Source organism: Orcinus orca, chromosome 16 (assembly GCF_937001465.1).
Source record: "Orcinus orca chromosome 16, mOrcOrc1.1, whole genome shotgun sequence".
NCBI classification, from domain to species: domain Eukaryota; kingdom Metazoa; phylum Chordata; class Mammalia; order Artiodactyla; family Delphinidae; genus Orcinus; species Orcinus orca.
Window position 1 is genome coordinate 16869741 of NC_064574.1, and position 19626 is coordinate 16889366.

General features: G+C 49.3%; 2 protein-coding genes across 2 annotated transcripts in view; both read left to right on the forward strand.

Moving 5' to 3' along the window:
- SERINC3 (serine incorporator 3) overlaps positions 1-19626 on the forward strand; it is a 379749-nt gene that overhangs the window by 275376 nt on the left and 84747 nt on the right. The window lies entirely within an intron of this gene.
- The window catches only part of JPH2 (junctophilin 2), a 59807-nt gene that overhangs the window by 38022 nt on the left and 2159 nt on the right, over positions 1-19626 (forward strand). The window contains exons 3-4 of the mRNA XM_033433921.2: positions 17352-17470; positions 18518-19224. Coding sequence (XP_033289812.2) covers positions 17352-17470; positions 18518-19224 — 826 coding nt within the window. The remainder of the gene's footprint in view (positions 1-17351; positions 17471-18517; positions 19225-19626) is intronic.

The following is a 19626-nucleotide window of genomic DNA, read 5'->3' on the forward strand; positions in this document are numbered from 1 at the left end:
ACTGTAGGGCATCAACCTTGCCATACATAACTGGGCACACATCCTGGGGTCCTTTCCTCACCTCTCAAAGTGGGTATGATAAAAGTCCGCAAGGCCATCTGGTTCAGCGCCGGCCAAGGTCAGAATGCCTTCCCCATCACCCTTGCCGAACGGCCCTTCGGTCACTGCTTCTGTGTCTCCAGGTGTAAGAAACTCACCACCTCTTGAGCCAGTCCAGGCCAACTTTGGACAGCTTTGGCTTTTAGATTTGCTCAAACTAGGAGAATGCTCTGCTGCTCTGTCTCTGATTCGTTGGTCCCAGTTCTGCCCTCGGGGACTCTGTGGGTTAGAAACGTGTTCAGCTGCAGGTCACAGAACCTGTCTTGAGCACTAGGCTTATATCTTCTCACAGAAGAAGATCAGAGAGGCAGTGCCAGGCTGACGCGGCAGCTCCAAGATGCCCCGGGGGACGCCCCCCTCCTGCTCTGCTTAGAATGTAGTTTCTGTCCTTGTCCTCAAAGGTGGTCACAGCGCCCCTAGCTTCACCTCCACATCCAGGGCAGAGGTCGGAATGCAACATCTCCTTCTCCAGAGTGGGTCACATGGCCTTCCCTGAACAAGAGTAGGCTTCTGTTAGGAGGAAAGAAGGACAGAATGGATATTTCGTGAGCGGTTAGCAATGCCTGCCCTGGACGTCCCTGCGGAGATGTAAAGATTGTGATCTTAGTGCCTCTGAGAGTCTTCACTGGCCTAAACGTCTCCAGCCCCTTTCCTCAGCCCCTGTTTTCAAATCTCATCACTTTCTGCATTTTCCAGGTGGAGAAACAGAGGCACAGACATCATTTAGTGATCGAGAGCATGGGTTTTAGGGTCATATAACACTGTTTCTTTCAACAGGTCACTTCCCTGAGCCTCAGTTTCCCCAACTGTGGAATATGGTGGAAATTAATAGAGTACTTACTGGTGAGGGTGTTGTGAGGGTAAGATGAGATAGTCCCGTCAAGTACTAGCCACGGTGCCTGGCACACAGCCATCACTCGGTAGTGGCAGTTGTCATTTTTATTATTATAACTATGCTTCCTCTTGCTTCAGTGATTCCTTCCGGTGTTGATGAATGAGGAACCAGAGACCGCAGACGGTGGGAGCTCTCTGCCGGGTCCCCTAGGTGTTTCCATTGTCCCAGCAGTCACCCCAGGGAGAGCCTGTCTCCTCTCGTCTCCAGAGGGGTGTAGAGTGGGACCACAGAGAGGAGGGAGGGGCTGCAGTGAGGATCCGTCTCTAAAGCCACCTTTGGCCAAGCACATCCCTCGTGAGGGCTATCGCATTACTGCCCATGGGCTCGTCCCATCAGCCCCGGCTCCGCGCAACCCTATCTGGGAAGGGGGTATTACCCCAAGGTCACGGCAGCCCACTGCCAACCCCGTAACCCCACAGGACTTGAAGTAGCCTTGCCAGAAGCCTGGCCAAGGACAGGGTCCTCTGAGCTCTGACCCACCAGGTAGGGTCAGAAATGCCACAGGTGGGTCCTTCCGGTGAGAATTGGTCAGAGGTTCACCTGGGCAGCCCCCCACGCCTGTAGGGCCCAGGCATAGATAGTTCTTCCCTGGGCACCCCAGCTGGGGTGGAAATAGAGACCAGCAGCCCTCATTAGTTCTTCCTTTACATTTTTAAAAGGTCCTCACAGTTAGACAAAAATGTAAAGTTTATCTTCTTTCCCTGTTCCCCTCTGCTTGCCACCTCCACCCCTGGGCAACTGTTACCTGCAGCTTTTTCTTTTCCTTCCAGAGTTACTTTATGCTTATATTAAGGTGAAACTTAATGTTTGACCTACAAAACAGCAATTTCGCATGGTTCCACCTAATGTAAGCGAATGCAGAGATTCCTGTTTTCCTCTTTCTGCCACAAAAGGCAGCATATTATACATATTCACCTGAACCTTGCTTTTTTCTCTTTGCTGTGTGTATGTATCAGAGAGCTTTCCAGATCTTTCCAAATAAAGAACTTTATCCGTTTTTTTTTTTTTTTTTTTTTTGCGGTACGCGGGCCTCTCACTGCTGTGGCCTCTCCCGTTGCGGAGCACAGGCTCCGGACGCGCAGGCTCAGCGGCCGTGGCTCACGGACCCAGCTGCTCCGTGGCACGTGGGATCTTCCCGGACCGGGGCACGAACCCGCGTCCCCTGCATGGGCAGGCGGACTCTCAACCACTGCGCCACCAGGGAAGCCCAAAGAACTTTATCTGTTTTAACTCCCACATAGTATTCCATTATATAGCTGAATCATCATTTATTTAATCAGGCCCCTGTTGTTGCACATGATTGTTTAGGTAGTTTCCAGAACTTTGCCATGTGAGATAAAGCTGTACATTCATTATTTCACCCATGGATCAGTATATCTGTAGAATAAATTCCTCCAAGTGCAATTAGTGGTCAAAGTCTCTCTGTAGTGGTTGTCCCTTCTTATCTTCCCATCCACATTGTAGGAGGGTGAGAAGGCTGCCCCGACGTGCTGAATGATCCTGTGCAAGTCCCTGCCCTCTGTTGGTCTCCGTGTCCTGGGACACTGAACCGTCCTTGCCTTGTTTTGGGGAAAAACAGACACCCAGAATTGGCTTTTTGCTTGGCCTTTCCCACACCCCAGCCACATGCACATTGTTACCACGGCTTCTTTGGGAGATGACTTCAGCCCGGACCAAGGCCAGGGCAGCCTAGTGCGGTCAGCACGGAAGAGCAGGCAGAGGGACCAGCATGGGCAAAGGCACAGATGCGTGACCACGTGGGGTAAGGCAGCGTTTCCCAAATGCCAGTCACTGATGTACCTTCCCGAGCTGTGCCACAGCCATGTACCCTCTGGATTATTATTTCCTTACTATTTTAAAAAACCTTAACTTTCTTAAGCCTAAATTTATTTGTTTATTGGCTGCACCTCGCGGCTTGCAAGATCTTAGTTCCCTGACCAGGGATCGAACCTGGGCCCACAGCAGTGAAAGCGCCGAGTCTTAACCACTGGACCACCAGGGAATTCCCTAAATTTATTTTTATAAAGCGTCTTTAGGTCATTACCATAGATAGAAATGCAGTGTTACGTAAAGAGAAGTTAGCGGAAAAAACAAAAACACAACCAGACAATACCAAAAGAAAACCAGAAAAACATACGCACAAGAAAAAGAGAAAAATACAGTGAAGCAAAACATCGTTAAACCATCCCCAGTGCGGTTGCCTACTAAAAGCTCAGATCAAGGCTGATTGCTGCTCTGCTCTCTCTCTGTTAAAAAAAAATGGAATATAAGACTCACTAAAGGTATATAAACATTAAATGAGACTTTCTCATTGAAGAAATCAGGATGGTTGACTTTGAATCTTCAAGGAACAATGTTATCTGATGAATGTCCTGGTACCACCTTTCATTTTCCGTCCTGTCAGTAGTAAGCTTTTGAGTCATTGGCCTGAAGGACAGATTTCTCCTCTCCCTCTTTCCAGAGCCTGAAAGGGAGGGAAAGCCAGTCTTTAGAAGGGCAACTAGACTCTGGAGTTCTGCATGGGAGGAGCCCAAGCTTAGACCTTATACACAGTAGGCACTCACTCAATGCTCGGCAGTGACTGATTCATTAGTGGGCCTGAGGGGCTCTTACGAAAGCGGGATAGACATTGAGACTAACAGTGCCTTCCTGAATCTTGTCCAAGGAAAGCAGATGTCCTGCTCTCACTCTCCCCTCCGGTGGCAGACGGTTTACCTCAGGGCTGAAGCTTGCTGGTGGAACATTGGAACAGGAGTCCCCCAGACTGGAGAGGAAGAGCACAGGAGTACCTTTGCTACTCTCCTCATCCTCTTCCATCCCTTCATTTAAACACACAGACACAGAACAGATCAGGCACAGGTTTATTTCTCACGCATGTAAAATCCAAAATGGGTACCCTTCTCAGTGGGCAGCTCTCCTCCAAGCCATGATTCAGAGACCCAGGCTCCTTCCATCTTGTGGCTCTGCCATCTTCAACATACGGCTTCCAAGATCATAGTGCTCTCTGCATCAAGCCAACGAAAAGGAAAAACACCCGCAAAGAGGCAGTGGAAGGTTCTTATTGGCCAGGAAGTAGGGCACATCATGTCTTCTCACATTCCATTGGCCAGAATCTAGTCACGTGGCCACACCTTCCTGCAAAGGAGGCTGGGAAGCAGTCCGGGTGTGTGCCCAGGAAGCAGAGGAAAGGGGTTTGGTGAACTGCTATCTACTCTCAGCAATGTTTAGTGAACGTGGGCTTCGAGGCTCTTTATCATTTGCCTCCATCCTAATTCTTCATTCACTCACGACATTGTCAGGCTAAACTTTTCTCAGCTTCGTAAACACTTGGTGTGTGTCTGTCTGTGTGTCTGTGTGTGTTTTAGCACCTTTTTGTGCCTTGGTTCCTGCAGTTCCCTCTATTCAGACCACCCTTTCCTCGCTTCTTTCTTCTCTCCTCCATCTGACTAGCTCACACAGACATGGAAATAAGCCCACAGCCTCAGAATTTAAAATAAGACTTTATCATTTTCCCAGGACTACATGCAGGAAGAAGAGAGGATGCCTGTGCACAGCGCGGAGGGGGTCGCCTTCAGCTCCCCTAACTCCGTCACAGAGCAAAGCGCAGGTTTCCACAGATGCCGCCTGAGACCCACTCCGAGAATTGTCCTGTGATAAATAGGGAGGGGAGATCCTGAGATCAGAGATGGCAGACGTCAAGTGCTTTTTGTCAAAAAAGCTAGTAATCTATGTTTCAAAGGGGGAGGGGAGAGAAATTGCCCAGGTAGGAGATAAAACATAAGGATCTGAATCTGCTGAGACAGTTAGCTTTTTTCTAGCTCATGTCTATTCTGTGAAGTGATGTGCTGATTCAACAGCTCTTGGAGGGTCTGGTGGGTGGCGGGTGGAGATGGAGAACCCTGCTTCATTGAGTTTGCCAGTTTCCATGGTGTAGACACTGCCACAGTGGCCGATCTCCAGCTACCAGTATCCTGTCAAGAGCTTGCCCGGGCCATCTCCAGTACACGTTTAGTATCAGCCTTGATTTCTCCATCCCCGCTTTGCTTCAGGCTGTAGCTCAGAGGTCTCCTCTGCAGGCAAGTTTACCATGTCTGTTCTTCTTCTGGGTTTCCCATTTTAAAAAGCCTGAACTTTCCCAACTAGATTATTTTCCTATAGGTTTTCTCTACTGGTCTATAAGCGCCTTATGGCCAGAACTCTGATTTTAAGTTTCTTCATATCCCTGTTATGTTGTCAGATGCCTGCACTTAGTAGGCACCCAGGGAATGCCTATAGAAGGCAGGCAGGCAGGGAAGATGGGAGGAGGTAGAGTTGAAGAGCCCGGCCACGGAGGCAGATCCCACTCTGTGACTCGTTGGCAGTGTGACCTCAGGCAAATCCCTTCACCTGTCTCGGCCTGCTTCCACATCTGTAAAAAGCTCCTTTATTTTCCTCTGCTCCAGCTCAGCCAGGCCTATCACTGAATAATAATTATGATAATAATAGTCATAATGGCTGCCATTTATTCATTCAGCAAATTTTTAATAAGCACTTGCTGCGGGCCAGGCCCTGTTCTTGGTGCTGGGAATTCATCAATGAACAAAACAGACAAGAATCTGTTCCTTGTGGAGCGTACTACATCTGTAGTACGTCCTACATTTAGCGTTCTACATTTGCAATGTGCCATTAACTGAACGGAATTTCACAGGCATCTCATTTGGTCTCCGGGCAGCCCTGAAGAGCGAAGGTATCCTTTGCTCTATTTTATTGCTGCAGAAAGTGAGGCGAAGTAGATCGTGTGAGTTGCCACGGGTAAGCCAGTGCATAAAGGGTGGAGATGGGACTTGGACCCTTGATTCTGGTCCAAGACCTGGTTCTTAGCCATCAGGACATGCCCTTCCCAAGCCCCAGGCCCCCTTCCTGCCCACCTCTCTGCCTTTGCTCTGCATTTGGTCGGTTCCCTTTGTCACATCCCTCAGGCCCACCCAAGACCTGACCCCTCCCTGATGGTGTCGGTTCTATCTTGAATCTTGTCTCCAAATGCTTCCTTGTTACCCGACCGACCATGGTTGGTCACCAGGCATGGAATCCTTTACCTCTTCATTTTGCTTCCTTATGACACCTCTTTCCCCTCCCCCTTCACCCCACCACCCCAGGGCCTAGGCATGGACCCACATAAAGAGCTCAATAAATATCTCTTAACTAATGCATTGAAATCCTTAATTTTTTCCTTGGACTCTAGCTCAAGTCTCGTTTTTACATGTCTTCATTGTAAGGGTAATTTTTTCTTCCTGGGAAATCTGAAAGTCAGATCTGTTGGAAACAGAACCTCAGCAGCTCTCGTGCGCACCTGCTGTGTGTTGAGTATGGTGTTCATCTCTTGCAGGGCTGGCTCACAAAGGTGACAGACAGTCGCTGTCGGTGACAGTTGGCACCTTAGTTGTGGTCAAAGCTGGGATGACCACGTTGCCTCGTGTGCCTGAGATCGCCCTGGATCATGCTGGGTATAATTATAAACAGACCCCCTTTCACCCTCAGGTGCCCTGGTTTGAATGATAAGCTCTCCGGTCACCCTAAACAAATCCTGAGGACGTGACCCCCCTACCCCCTGCCCTTACTGCTCTAAGCACTTTGCAAATACCCACACATTTAGTTCTCCCAACTCTGTGAGGTTGGTGCTGTTATTCTGCCATTTCACAGATGGGGAAACGGAGGCACAGAACTGTAAAGTAACTTCCTCAAGGTCACACAGCTAGGAAGAAGCAGGGCTAGGATGGGAACCCCAGTCATCTGGTGCCAGAGCTCCCCCGTTCAGCCACTGCCTCAGCAAGAACTTCTCTAAGAGGTCTCCCCTGAGCCCATGCTCTGGGCTAGATGTGTCTCCCCCTTCCCACCCCACCAGGAGCCATGGACTTGTCTCAGTCGTGACTGCTGTGACATGGTTTGGGGATAGAGGAAGACAGCAACGTGGTCGGAATCTCCTCTGGGGCCCTCACACCTGACACAGCGCCTGAGGCCAAATAAAATCTCTGGAAATGCTTTTCGAAGCAAGGGATGTGATTTTCCAGGGCTGGGGCCGGGCTTGGCCCCTCCCCGCGGTTTCTTCCTCCCCATGTGGCAGCAGGGGTGCCAGCCCCCAGGAGCAGATGGAGCTGCCTGGAATTCCTTCCTAAGGCTCCTTATCGGTTTTCAGAGCAGCCTGGGGGGTGAAGGGGGGTGTCAGGGACCTTGGGGGCTGCTCTGGGAAAAACTGGAATGCCGCAGCGGAGTACCACCTGGGGAGGGGCTGGAGGCTGGGGAGGGTGCTGGGCCGGGAGGGCTCAGCTGTCAACATTCCTCCAGCTCACAGAAAGCTCCCCTGTGCGCCTTGTCCTTATTTAGACAGGAGATGTCTGCTGACTTGGGCCTTGTGGGATGCCACGGCCGGCTGGCTCACCGGGTGGGCGGGGTGGGCTGAGGCGGGGGGCAGAGCACACCCAGAGCCAGGTCAGTGGGCTCTCTGCGGGCGATCCCAGTAGACCCAGGTGGGAAGTCCACCCCTTGGGGCGAAGAATCACTCTCTAAGTAATAGTAACAAAAGTAGCAGCTACCATTGATGGGGTTCCCACTATGCACAGGGAGGCATGCTAGGCTAGTCTGTAAGTTCTAGGAGGTGAGTTTCTTCTGTTCACTGCTGTACCCCTAGATCTAGCCCAGGACCCGGCACACGGTAGGTGCTTAGTAAATACTTGTCACGATCAAATGAGTATACCCTTCACATGCCGCAGTTCACTTCATCCTCGCAATAATTCTAGGGGCAGCTAAGTGCTATTATCAACCCAAGTTACAGATGGTGAAACTGAGACTTGGAGAGGTTCCACGCCTTGGCAAAGGTCACACAACTTGGACATGGAGGAGCTGGGGTTTGAAACCAGGTCGTCTGACACCAATATTAATGAAAACTCCAACATTCATATTAAAAATTATTTAATATTAATCTTATTTTGGTGTTCACCACACTGGAATTCCTGGCTTTCCCCGTTTATTGACTGTGTGAGCTGGGTGGCTTATCTAACCTTCTCATCCTTAGTTTTCTCACCTGTAAAATGGGAATTGGTAGTGATGTCTACCTTAGAGAATACTGTGAGGATTCAATGAAATAATACATGCCAATATCTGAGCACAGTGCTGGCACACAGTAGGCACTCAACAAGAATTGTTCTTCAAATGACTACACCATAATTTAATCAACTACTTCCCCACTTCCTGCTTTGGCTTCATTTTCAATCTTTTGCTATTACAAACAGGATTGCAGTAAATACCCTTGTACGTGTGTCATTTTGCACAATTTGAGTATGTCAGTTGGCCAGATTCCCAGGAGGGGAAGCACTATAGCACAAAAATATGTAGATGTTAAATTTCTAAAGAAAAAAAGGTTGAGCAGTCTGAAGTGATAAACATGAATCTATGGAAACGTGAAAAATTATGTGAGTGAAAAATGTATAATAGTGAAAGCTAAACTTCTCTAGTGCACACTCAGTGCAAAAGGCACTGTTCTAAGCCCTTTGTGTATATTAATTCCTTTAAATTTCATAACAACCCTATGAGGTAGGCATTATTATTATCCAAATTTGTAATAGTTGTCTATCACTGCCTAAAAAATTATCCCCAAACATAGCAGCACGAAACGACACATTTTTCTTATCTCGCAGTTTCTGTGGGTGAGGTATCAGGACGTGGCTGAGCTGTGTCCTCTGCCTCAGGGTCTCCCATGAGGCTGCAGTCAAGGTGTCGGCTGGGGCTTTGGTCCCATCTGAAGTCTCCCCTGGGGAAGGATGCACTCCACACTCACGCACATGGCTGTTGGCAGGATCCAGTTTCTCGTGGGCCATTGGACTGAGGCCCTGAGCTCCTTGCTGACGTTGGCGGGAGGCTGCCTTCAGTTCCTTGCCACGTGAGCCTCCCCAACATGGGAGCTTGCTTCGTCAAAGCCAGCAGGAGTCTGCAAGCAAGAGCAAAGTCACCATCTTTTGTAAACTAGTCATGGAAGGGATATCCTATCACCGCTGCCATAGTCTTTTTTTTAGAAGCCTGTCACTGAGTTCAGCTCATACTCAAGGGGAGGGGATCCCATAAGGGTATGAATACCAGGAGGCATCTGAAAAATCTTCCTGCCACACTCACTTTTCAGAAGAAGAAATGGATGTACAGAGAGGTTAAGTGATTTGCTCAGGTCACACAGCTAATGTCTGAGTCAGGGTTTTCAGACCTGGGTAGCATAACTTCAGATTCCATGCTCTTAAAAACTGGCCCTCAAAACTGACTCTTTATTGTGTTCACAGCTCTGTTAAAAAATAGATGTACACATGGAAAGGCTAGAAAAGAAGGCTCAAAAGCTAACATAGCTATCGTTTAGCACGGTGGGTTCCCAGTGCTGTTGCTTTACTGATACTCTTTTCATAATTCATAAAATGTGATTTCAAAATCTGGCATAGACTTTTAAATATTTATTTATTTATTTGGCTGCATTGGGTCTTAGTTGTGGCACATGGGATCTTCGTTGCTGCATGCAGGGTCTTTTGTTGCAGTGCGCGGGCTTCTCTCTAGTGCGCACAGGCTTAGCAGTTGCGTTGCATGGGCTTAGTTGTCCCGCAGCATGTGGGATCTTAGTTCCCCGACCAGGGGTCGAACCGCGTCCCCTTCATTGAAAGGAGGATTTTTAACCACTGGCCCACCAGGGAAGTCCCTGGTGTAGACTTTTTAAAAAGGAAGTTTCCCTGTGCAGCCAACTCATCCAGAAAAGGCCTCACTTCTGAGACCTGGGTTCCAGATTGGACTGCAGGGCCCAGTCCTATGTGGGCGGCGGCGGGAGCAAGGCCTGAGGTCCCCTCCCTGTCACTTCACTGGCTGCCGAAATACAGCCAGACTTTAGTCACACAGCCAGGCAATTCCCAGGTTCCAACTGACTAACCTTTCTTTGGAGAAGTTGAGGGTATCACTGCTGGTAACTACTAGCCCTGGGCTCTATGATAGGCAGGATGAACGCTAGGGATGCCCACGCCCCGAAGGGAAGAGGCGTGGTTGTGGCCAGTCCCAGCTGCTGGGCTCTTCTGGCTTAACTGAAGTGTGTAGCAGATGCGTGGGTCAGCAAAGGCTCTGATGCCAGACAGATCTGGAATCATGTTCCAGCCGGCTCTGGATCTCACTAGCTATGAGCCGTGGGCAAACAATTTCCTGAGCCTTCCTTTCTTCTCCTGTACAGTGGGTTGTCTTGAGGATGACATGAGATCACAGAGGTTGTTGTAATTTCCTGTTGCTGCTGTAACAAATTACCACAAACTTGGGGGCTTACAACACAGATTTATTCTCTTACAGTTCTGGAGGTCAAAAGTCTGAAATCAGTCTCCGTGGGCCAATAACGTCAGGGTGTTGACAGGGCTGGTTCCTTCTGGAGGCTGACAGGAGAATCCAGTTCCTTGACTTTTCAACTTCCTGGTGGCTGCCCCCACTCCTTGGTTTGGGGCCCTATCTGCATCTTCAAAGGGCATCACTCCAGTCTCTGCTCCAACATCACATCATCTCCTCTCCTGTGGTCCCATCTGCCCCTGCCGCCCTCTTATAAGGACACTTGTGGTTACATTTAGAACCTGCTTGTATAATCCAGGATAATTCCTGCACCTCAAGATCCTCAATTTAATCACATCTGCAAAGCCCTTTTTGCCATATAAGGTAACATTCATTGGTTGCAGGGATTAGAACCTGGATATCTCTGGGGCCATTATTCAGCCGACCACAAAGATCAGGTGTCTGGCACATAGTTAGTAAACAGCAGCTCATTACTTTGCCTCCCCCTTAGAGGCTGAGGGGGGGAAGGGGTGTCACCCACCCACACATGGTGAGTGTGAGCCCCCTTCCCAGCTGGGCTGGCAGCTCTTTTTCAAGAAGGGGAGGAAGGTTTCTGTAAAACATGATCTGGAACAGGTCACCGCCATGGCCTGGGGATTTCAGGCTGGGCTTCCAAGGTCGGGAGGTCCTACCTAGGGCCTGAAGGGGGGCACAGCCCCCTAGACTCAAAACCCATGCCCCTCCACTTCAGCTAAAACAAATTCACTTTCTAAAATTTTCAAACACTTGCATAGAGCTTTCTATGTGCCACGTCCTGTTCTAAATGCCTTATGTACATTCACTCTATAATCCCAACAACTCTATGAGGCAGGGGCTATTCATAACCCCATTTTACAGATGGAAAAAAATCAAAGTACAGAGAATTATGTAAGCCACCCACAGTCAAAAACAGTGTTCTTAACCACCTCAAAATACCAAAATATTAACAGCAATTTTTCTTTTTTCAAAAACATCTGCTTATTTTCCAATTTTTTTGATGATGAAACCATATTATTTTTACTACATATTTTATATATTTATAATATATAATATAAAAATAACAAAATACAAATTATGAACATGTAACCCACCACATGGGCTTTCTCCTGCCCTGTAGCCTTCTGTTTGTTCTCAAAACTTTTCACCTTGTCTTATCTCTGACCAGACTCTACATCCTTCCAGAGCAGGGGCCATGTCTGGCTTAATGTTCATTATAATAATAATGGGCAAGTGACTTAACCTCTCTGTGCCTCAGTTTCTTCATCTGTAAAATGGTTGTGGTGCCTATCTCCTAGGGAGGTACGAACCCTTAGTTTATTTCCCATTTTTTCTTATTAGAAGTAATGTTTCTAGATCTAAATGTAAGAAATAAACTATAAAACCCTGGGGATAAAATATAGTAGTAAATCTTTGGACGTTGAGCTAGGCAAAGCTTTCTTAGATATCACACCAGAAGCACAGGCAACAAAAGAAAAATAGATAAATTGGACATCATTAAACTTAAAGACTTCTATGCTTCAAAGGACACCATTAAGAAAGTGAAAAGACAACAGAATGGGAAAAATATTTTCAAATCATATATTTGATAAGGGACTTGTATCTAGAATATATAAAGAACTTTTACAACTCAATAATAAGACAAAAAATTTGAAAACAGGCAAAGAATCTAAATAAACATTTCTCCTAAGAAGATTCATAAATGGTCATTAAGCACATAAAAACACACTCAACATCATTAGCCATCAGGGAAATGCAAATCAAAACCACGATGAAATGCACCTCACAAACCACTAGTGTGACTAAAATTTAAAAATGGATAATAGTAAGTGTTGACAAGGAGGTGGAGAAATTGGAATCCTCATATGTTATTGGAAGAAGGTAAAATGTTGCACTCAATTCAGAACCAGTCTGGCAGTTCCTCAAAAGGTTAAAAAGACTTATCACATGACCCAGCAATTCCACTCCTAGGTGTATACCCAAGAGAAATGCAAACATACATCCACCCAAAAACTTCTACATGAATATCCATAGAAGCATTATTCATAGTAACCAAAAGGTGGAAACAACCCAAATGTCCATCAGCTGTTGAACAGATAAACTAAATATGGTTTATCCACACAGTGGACCATTATTTGGCAATAGAAAGGAATGAAGTATTATTTATGCTACAACATGGGTGAACCTTGAAACAATGTTTTCATGACATATCCTTCTATAAATGCATACTTAAATCCCAATTTTTTGGCAGTCCTTAGCATTTTGGAAGGGAGTTGCTGGTAAACATCATTATAATAATAACAAAAACGGTAACAATAATGATAGCTAATATTTGTTAAGTGCTCAGTTTATGCTAAGCACTTTTGCGCAATCTTATTTCAGGCTCCCAGTAATTTTGTGAGTTAAATGTTATTAACCCCATTTCGCAGTTGAGGAAACTGAGGCCAGAGAGCAAAGGTCAGGTACCCAGAATATGATGGATGTGAACTTGTACCCTTAATCCCTCTGGTGAAGAGTTTCCCAGCAGGGCTTAGCACATGTTTGCCAAATGAATGCAGTCCAGGCAAGACTGGACCCTTGTCTCCATCCTTGTTGGAGGGCAGGGGAACTTTCTCCCAGGGAGCTATCTGGGCAGGTGGCTGGACATCCCACCTGTGGTTCCTCCTCGAGTTTACTCTGACCATGATTGTTCTGGGGGGAAACGGCTACAGCCAGCCAGAGCTAGGGGCGAGGGGCTATTTTGGGAGAAGACAGGGCGGTGGCATCTGAAGCATCCCCTCAGGAAGACTTGGCTGCACTGCCCTTATCAACCACCTCTGCAGCTTCAGAGAGGCTGGCAGCGGCCTGAGTTGGGGGCTCTGATTATCTGCCTCTGTCCTCCAAACCTACCATGGGCTCCTTGTTCTGATGGATTTCTGAAAAATTTTTAAGTGAACAAATTAGTGACATTAAGTACATTCAGGTTTTTTGTTTCAGTCGTCTAAAAACAACTGTGCTTCTTATATATTTTATTAACAAGCACCTAGATAGCACTTTCTGTGTCCTGGCTACTGTTCTAAGGGCCATATGACTGTTTATTCATTTACTCCTTATACTGTTTCTCTGAGGCAGGTGCTGTTATTATCCCCATTTTACAGATGAGGAGACTGAGGCTCAGGGGGCTCAGACTTGCCCAAGGGTATAAGGAGCAGAGCCAAGACCTGACCCCAGACAACCTAGCCAGAGCTGCCCCCTCTTAGCCACACCCCCATGCAGTTCAAGGCTTTGCTCTGCGCCCCTGTCCATCCACTGATTTTCAGAGATGTGGCGTAGTTGACCTGGCAGGGCTGCATTAAGCTGTGAGCTCCTCAGGCGGCTGCTGGGTCTGATTTTGCCCCATCCCTGGTCCCAGCACGTGGAACACCTGGCCCAGTTAGTTAGTGCCAGGAAGGCCGCGGCTCAGTGTAATGGGGAAGAGCTTGGGCAGGTGCACTTTCTAGCTGTGTGACCTTGAGAAAGTGACTTCACCTCACTGAAGTCACGTGTAATTGTGGCCATAGCACAGAGCTGGGCACAAAGTGCTCAACCAATAACAGATGAATATTATTAATCAGAGTAGTAGAAGAGACCGTTGTTGAGTGGATGCATTAGAACAGAGGTGGGCAAACTTTTCCTGTAAAGCACCAGACGGTAAATATTTTTGGCCTTGCAGGTCACGGACTTCGGTGGCAACTACTTAACCCTCGATAATAGTAAACAAATGGGTGTGGCTCTGTTCCAATAAAACTTGATATGGACGCAAATCTCAATGCCATATAATTTTCACGTCCTAAAATTACTCTTTTGGGTTTTTTCCCACACCTGTAAAAATATAAAGAGCGTCATTAGCTCACAGGTGGGACAGAGGCAGCGGGCTAAATCTGGCCTGTTGCCCTGACTTGCTGACCCCTGCAGTAGAATGTGAGCTCTACAAGGGATTTTTGGATACTGGGTTTGCTGTTGTAGTCACAGTGCCCAGAATAGTGCCTAGCACATAGTAGGCAGTCCATAAAGTTGTATGAAATGAATGAATCTGGTTGTTGAAGTGGGTCTTGAGCTGGCCCTTTAAGGCTGGGAGGTGGAAGGACTGAGAAGGAACATTCCAGAGGGGAGAACAACCGGAGCAAAGGAGTCAGGGGTACATCCTGTGGGTGTCTCCCTTTGGCCCAATGAAGCCATCGGTGGCCTGATGGAGACACCTGGACAACAAGGCCAGATCTAATGGGGCGGTTAGGGGTCTGGGGTGGGCAAAGGAGTCAGGGGTGGGGCTGGATACTCTCAGACGTGCTTCCACTGGGTTATTGCCCTGCCCCATCCCTGAACCACCACCAGCCCTATTTTTAACCCTGCTGACGAAAGAAAATCTGTTGAAATCAAGAAGGGTGACTGATCCCTGCCCCACCCTGTGCCCCAGTTACTCTCCTTCCCTTCTCCCCATTAGGGGCAGAGCCATCCTAGGAGACCCTCCCCAAGAAACATCAAAGTGGTCATAGGAAAAGAGATGGTTCCTGCGCTTCCCTAGCAGGACCTGGACTCAGGGAGGGATCCTGGTGCTTGAAGAGAGCCACTCAAGGCTCCTGCGGGGTTGAGCAGGCCGGGAACTGCCCAAGAGAAGACTGGATTTTCTCTCTGTCTGACTAGTGCATGCTTCTCAAATTTTAATGAGCAGTGGAAGCAGCTGGAGGTTTATAAAATACAGATTCCTGGGCTCCTCCTAAGAAATTCTAATTCAATAGATCTGGGGTGGAGCCCCCAAAGCTGCATTTTCAACAAGTGCCTGGATGATGAGGGGCTGGGGGGTTGGTGAATGGACCACACTGTGAGTGCCACTGGACCAGAAGATAGCCTTTGGACCACAGCAGTTCAGCCTGCCCTGGTAAGCTGCCAGATATACCCCATCAAGGCTGCCTCGGGCCGAGAATTTGGAGAGCCTTGAAGGCCACCCTAAGTAGTTTGGACTTTATTTTCAGCACAATAGGAAGCCTTGCAAAGATTTTCAGCAAGAGGTGAGGCCAGGAGATGTATGGGTTAAGCAAGCTGCATGTCATTGGTTGTAGGAAGCGAGCCTGGAGGCAGGGAGGCTACAGATGGGAGTGGGGGACCTTGCAGGAGGAGTGATAGAAGGAAGGAGAATGGGCAGATTCAAGAGCTATAGGGGGAGCAGGAGAGACAGGAGTTGGTGGTTGTTGTCTGTGAATATTGAAAGATGAGGAAGGGGGGTGTGGGAGACGCTGGGATTCCTGGCTTGAAGACTGGGGAGCTGGGGAGCTATTCCTGAAATCAGAAGCATTTTGCGTGGGGAGCTAATAAGGTATTCAGCTGGTCAGATTGATGGATGTGGGCAGAGGAGCGTGCTTCCTTTAAACCCAGCAGCCCTTATTGCCTTGGGCTGTGTGGCCACTCCCCTCTGACCCCTGTTCTGGCTGCCCTGGAGGGTCCACCGTTGATCCCCCAGAATCTTCCAGGGCTCAGTGTGGAGGCTGCCATTCTGGCCTGAGGAGTCCTGCAACACAGCTTCCCAGGGCACCGGGAAACAAGCCTCATCCAGCTCACGTTACCAAAAAAGGACATTTTTGCAGTTTGAGGGTTTGCCCAGCCCTTTCCCTCCTCCCCCAACCTGGGGTTTCAGGTTTCCAGGGAAGTGTCTCTGAAAATTTAGATCTTTGAATCACACATACCCATGTACAGGCAAATAAGAGTCTGGGGATATGCATGTACCACACTCGGTTTTAAAATTTTTTAAAGTATAGTTGATTTACAATATCATGTAAGTTTCAGGGTACAGCACAGCCATTCAGTTATACGTATATATATGTATGTGTATATATATTCATATATCTAGGTATGTATATACATATTATATATATATAGATTCTTTTCCAGATTCTTTTCCCTTATAGGTTATTACAAAATACTGAGTATAATTCCCTGTGCTCTACAGTAGGTTCCTTGTTGGCTCCACACTGGATTTTGATGTCACAAATGTCATCTTCCTCCTTCTCCTTCTCCACCACCCCCATCACCACCATCGTCACCATCATCATCATCACTAAGCCCCATCCCGGGCTAAACACTTTTATGTGTTGCCTCTCAGTAGTTTTCACAGCAGCTCCAGGGGGAGTGAGAGACACAGAATCAGACAGGGAAGTAGCCAAGCGGGGATGTGGTCTTACCTGGAGTCCAGCTTCAGCCTGATCCCATACATCTTTATTTTTACTAACCTCTAACTGAAATTTAGTATTTTCTTCAATTATGGAAGTTGGCAATAAATCAACAGTAGTATTAGCAGTATCTCTGACTTTGTCACTAATAGAAATCACATATATTTTCATGTCACATTACTGTTGTTGCATGTACCCTTGAAATATTCTTTATGTTAATCTATACTTTTAAATTATGGTAGTTAATAGACCTGCTAGATATTTTGTTTAAAGTGTTAATAAAGAAGAATATACATTATTATATTACAAATTTGTCCCTTTAAATATTTTGGTAACAGTGTGTCAATATAATTGCATCCCTTTGTAATCCTGTGTAATTTGTGCATTTTAAAACATTCCAAGAAGGGGTCCAGCGCTGTCACTAGATGCCAGGAAGATCTGTGACACAAATGAGGTTAAATTCCCTGTTCTGGGCCTTGGCCTCTGCATTTTACCAGCAACAGGGGGAAAAGAGAGGATGAAGAGGATTACAGGGGAGGTTTCTGTGGGCCAGGTCTGGAAGTGGCACAATCCTGTCTTCCCACAATGCTTTGGCCAGTCACCTGACCACACCTAACTGCAGGGGAGGCTGGGAAATGTAGTCCATCTGTGTGTCCAGAATGAAGAGGAAGTGGTCTGGGGAATGCACAGCAGTTTGGACCACAGGGCTCAATAAATATTCATTGACAGCTGGAGTGAATGAAAATTCTGTCCAGAGTGTCTCTTTGTGGGTTGGGGAGGAAAGGCAGAGGACTAGTTCTCTGGAGGGATCCTGAGTCTCCACCATGTTGTCTCCTTAGGACAAGTCACGCCAAGGCCAAAGCTGAGGCAGCAGAACAGGCTGCCCTGGCTGCCAACCAAGAGTCCAACATTGCCCGCACTTTGGCCAGGGAACTGGCTCCAGACTTCTACCAGCCAGGTAGGGCCAACCAGGGAGGGGAGGGGCAGGACGGGGTAGGGGGAGGTCCTGGGGGGGGGTGGACACCTTTTCTTTGCTTGTTGGAAAGCTGAGATGCTCAAGTGGGTCCACGCATGCCTTTGAGTTCCAGAATCTGTGGAGCGTGGTGCAAGCATGGGATGGGTGCAAGCATGGCACAAGGGGACTCATGCTGAGATTGTGGCGGGGTATCAGAGGCTCCCCCCACTCCAGCCCGTCTCTTCTCTCTGGGAAATGGGGCTGCAGAGTAAGGAGGACCCCCTGGCTCTGATACAGACTTTGCATTTGGATAGAGCGGTGGGAGCCCATCAGGGTGGGGGACTGGTGCTGCCTGCACTGAGGGTTTTAAGGTGAGTGGCACGATTAGATTTGTATTTTCTAAACATTCTGGCTGCGGCCGGAAGACCAAAGGGAGACTAGATGGAAGACCGCGGAGCGCAGATCTGTGCCTGGGAGGTTAAGTCGCTTCCCATCACAGTGCGCCCCCTGCTGGTCCAAGGAAGAGCGACCCTGGCTGGCTGCCTCCGCCCTTGGGTGGTCATAGCAACAGCTGTCACCACGTGCCAGGCACTGAGCTCAGCATATTACAGGCATTTTTTTTTCACCCGATTAATCCTTCCGTTAGTATTTATGAAATAGGTATGATTGGGCCCGTTTTTCAGATAAGAGAATGGAAAGAGACCAGTGTGACCATACAGAGCATAAACTCTGGAGCCAGACTAGCCTGAGTGCCAGTCCTGGCTCTGCCCTTGGTCAGCGGAGTGACTCTGGGCAAGTGATTTTTACCTCTCTTGAGCCTCCTTTTCTTCATCTGTACAATGGAGGCTAAATAATAGCATACACCGCATAGGGTTATTAAAATGATTAAATGAGTTAGTATTGGGGAATTGCTTAAAACAGTACTTGGCACTTGGTGGCCGTAGGTTAAGGCTGGCTGAGTACATAAATGAGACTCAGAGCGGCTTGCCCTGGGTCATCCAGTGCTGGGACCGGGGTTCGAATGCAGCCTCCCCGTGTGGTCCCCGGCAGGTCCGGAGTATCAGAAGCGCCGGCTGCTCCAGGAGATCCTGGAGAACTCGGAGAGCCTGCTGGATTCCCCCCACCGGGGCCCTGGCGCCGCAGGCCTCTCGGAGCGGCCCCGCGAGAGCCCGGAGCTGCACGAGCGCGAGACCCCTGCGCCCGAGGGTGGCCCCCCGTCGCCGGCCGGGACGCCCCCTCAGCCCAAGCGGCCCCGGCCGGCCGCGGCGTCCAAGGACGGCCTGCTGAGCTCGGGCGCCTGGAACGGCGAGCCCGGCGGCGAGGGCAGCCGGCCGGTCACGCCGTCCGAGGCCGCTGGCCGTCGCAGCCCCGCGCGTCCCGCCAGCGAGCGCATAGCCATCGAGGCGCTGCAGGCGCCGTCCGTGCGGTCGCAGGAACCCGAGGTGGCGCTCTACCAGGGCTACCACAGCTACGCCGTGCGCACCGCGCCGCCCGCGCCGCCGCCCTTCGAGGACGAGCCCGAGCCCGAGGTCCCCGCGGCCGACTCGGCGCCCCCGTCCCCGGCCGCCCCCGGCACGGCGGCCCCGCCCCGAGGCTCCGCGCCCGAGAGCCCCGCCAAGCTGGAACCCAAGCCCATCGTCCCCAAGGCCGAGCCCAAGGCCAAGGCCCGCAAGACGGAGGCCCGGCTGACCAAGGCCGGGGCCAAGAAGAAGGCTCGGAAGGAGGCGGCGACGGCGGCGGAGGTGGAGGTGGAGGAGGTGAGGCTGTCGGTGGGAAGTCGGGTTCCCCACGCGTGGGGGAGCTGGGGGTGGGATTCGGGGGCAGATGGCCGGGTGGCGAGGGTGATGGCGCAGGACAGGGTAGGCGGGATGTGGCCTTAGTTAAGTGCAGCCTGATCCACGGTTATGCAACACAGCCCCCCACCTTGGGGCAGGGGGCTGGCCTTTGTGCCCGCTGTCTGGGCAGTTCTTTGGAGAAGGAGGTGGCTGGGAGTCCTAAGCGGCTGGGGTGGGATGCCCCTGTCCATCAGGCTCCCAGCCTCAGCTGCAAGGTGTAGCAGCAAGGGGCCCAGTGGGGGGCCTGGGTCCTGGACCTCTGGGCTTGCTATAGGAGGCTGGGAGCTAGGAACTGCAGCGCCAAAGACTGAAGCTGGGCTCTGA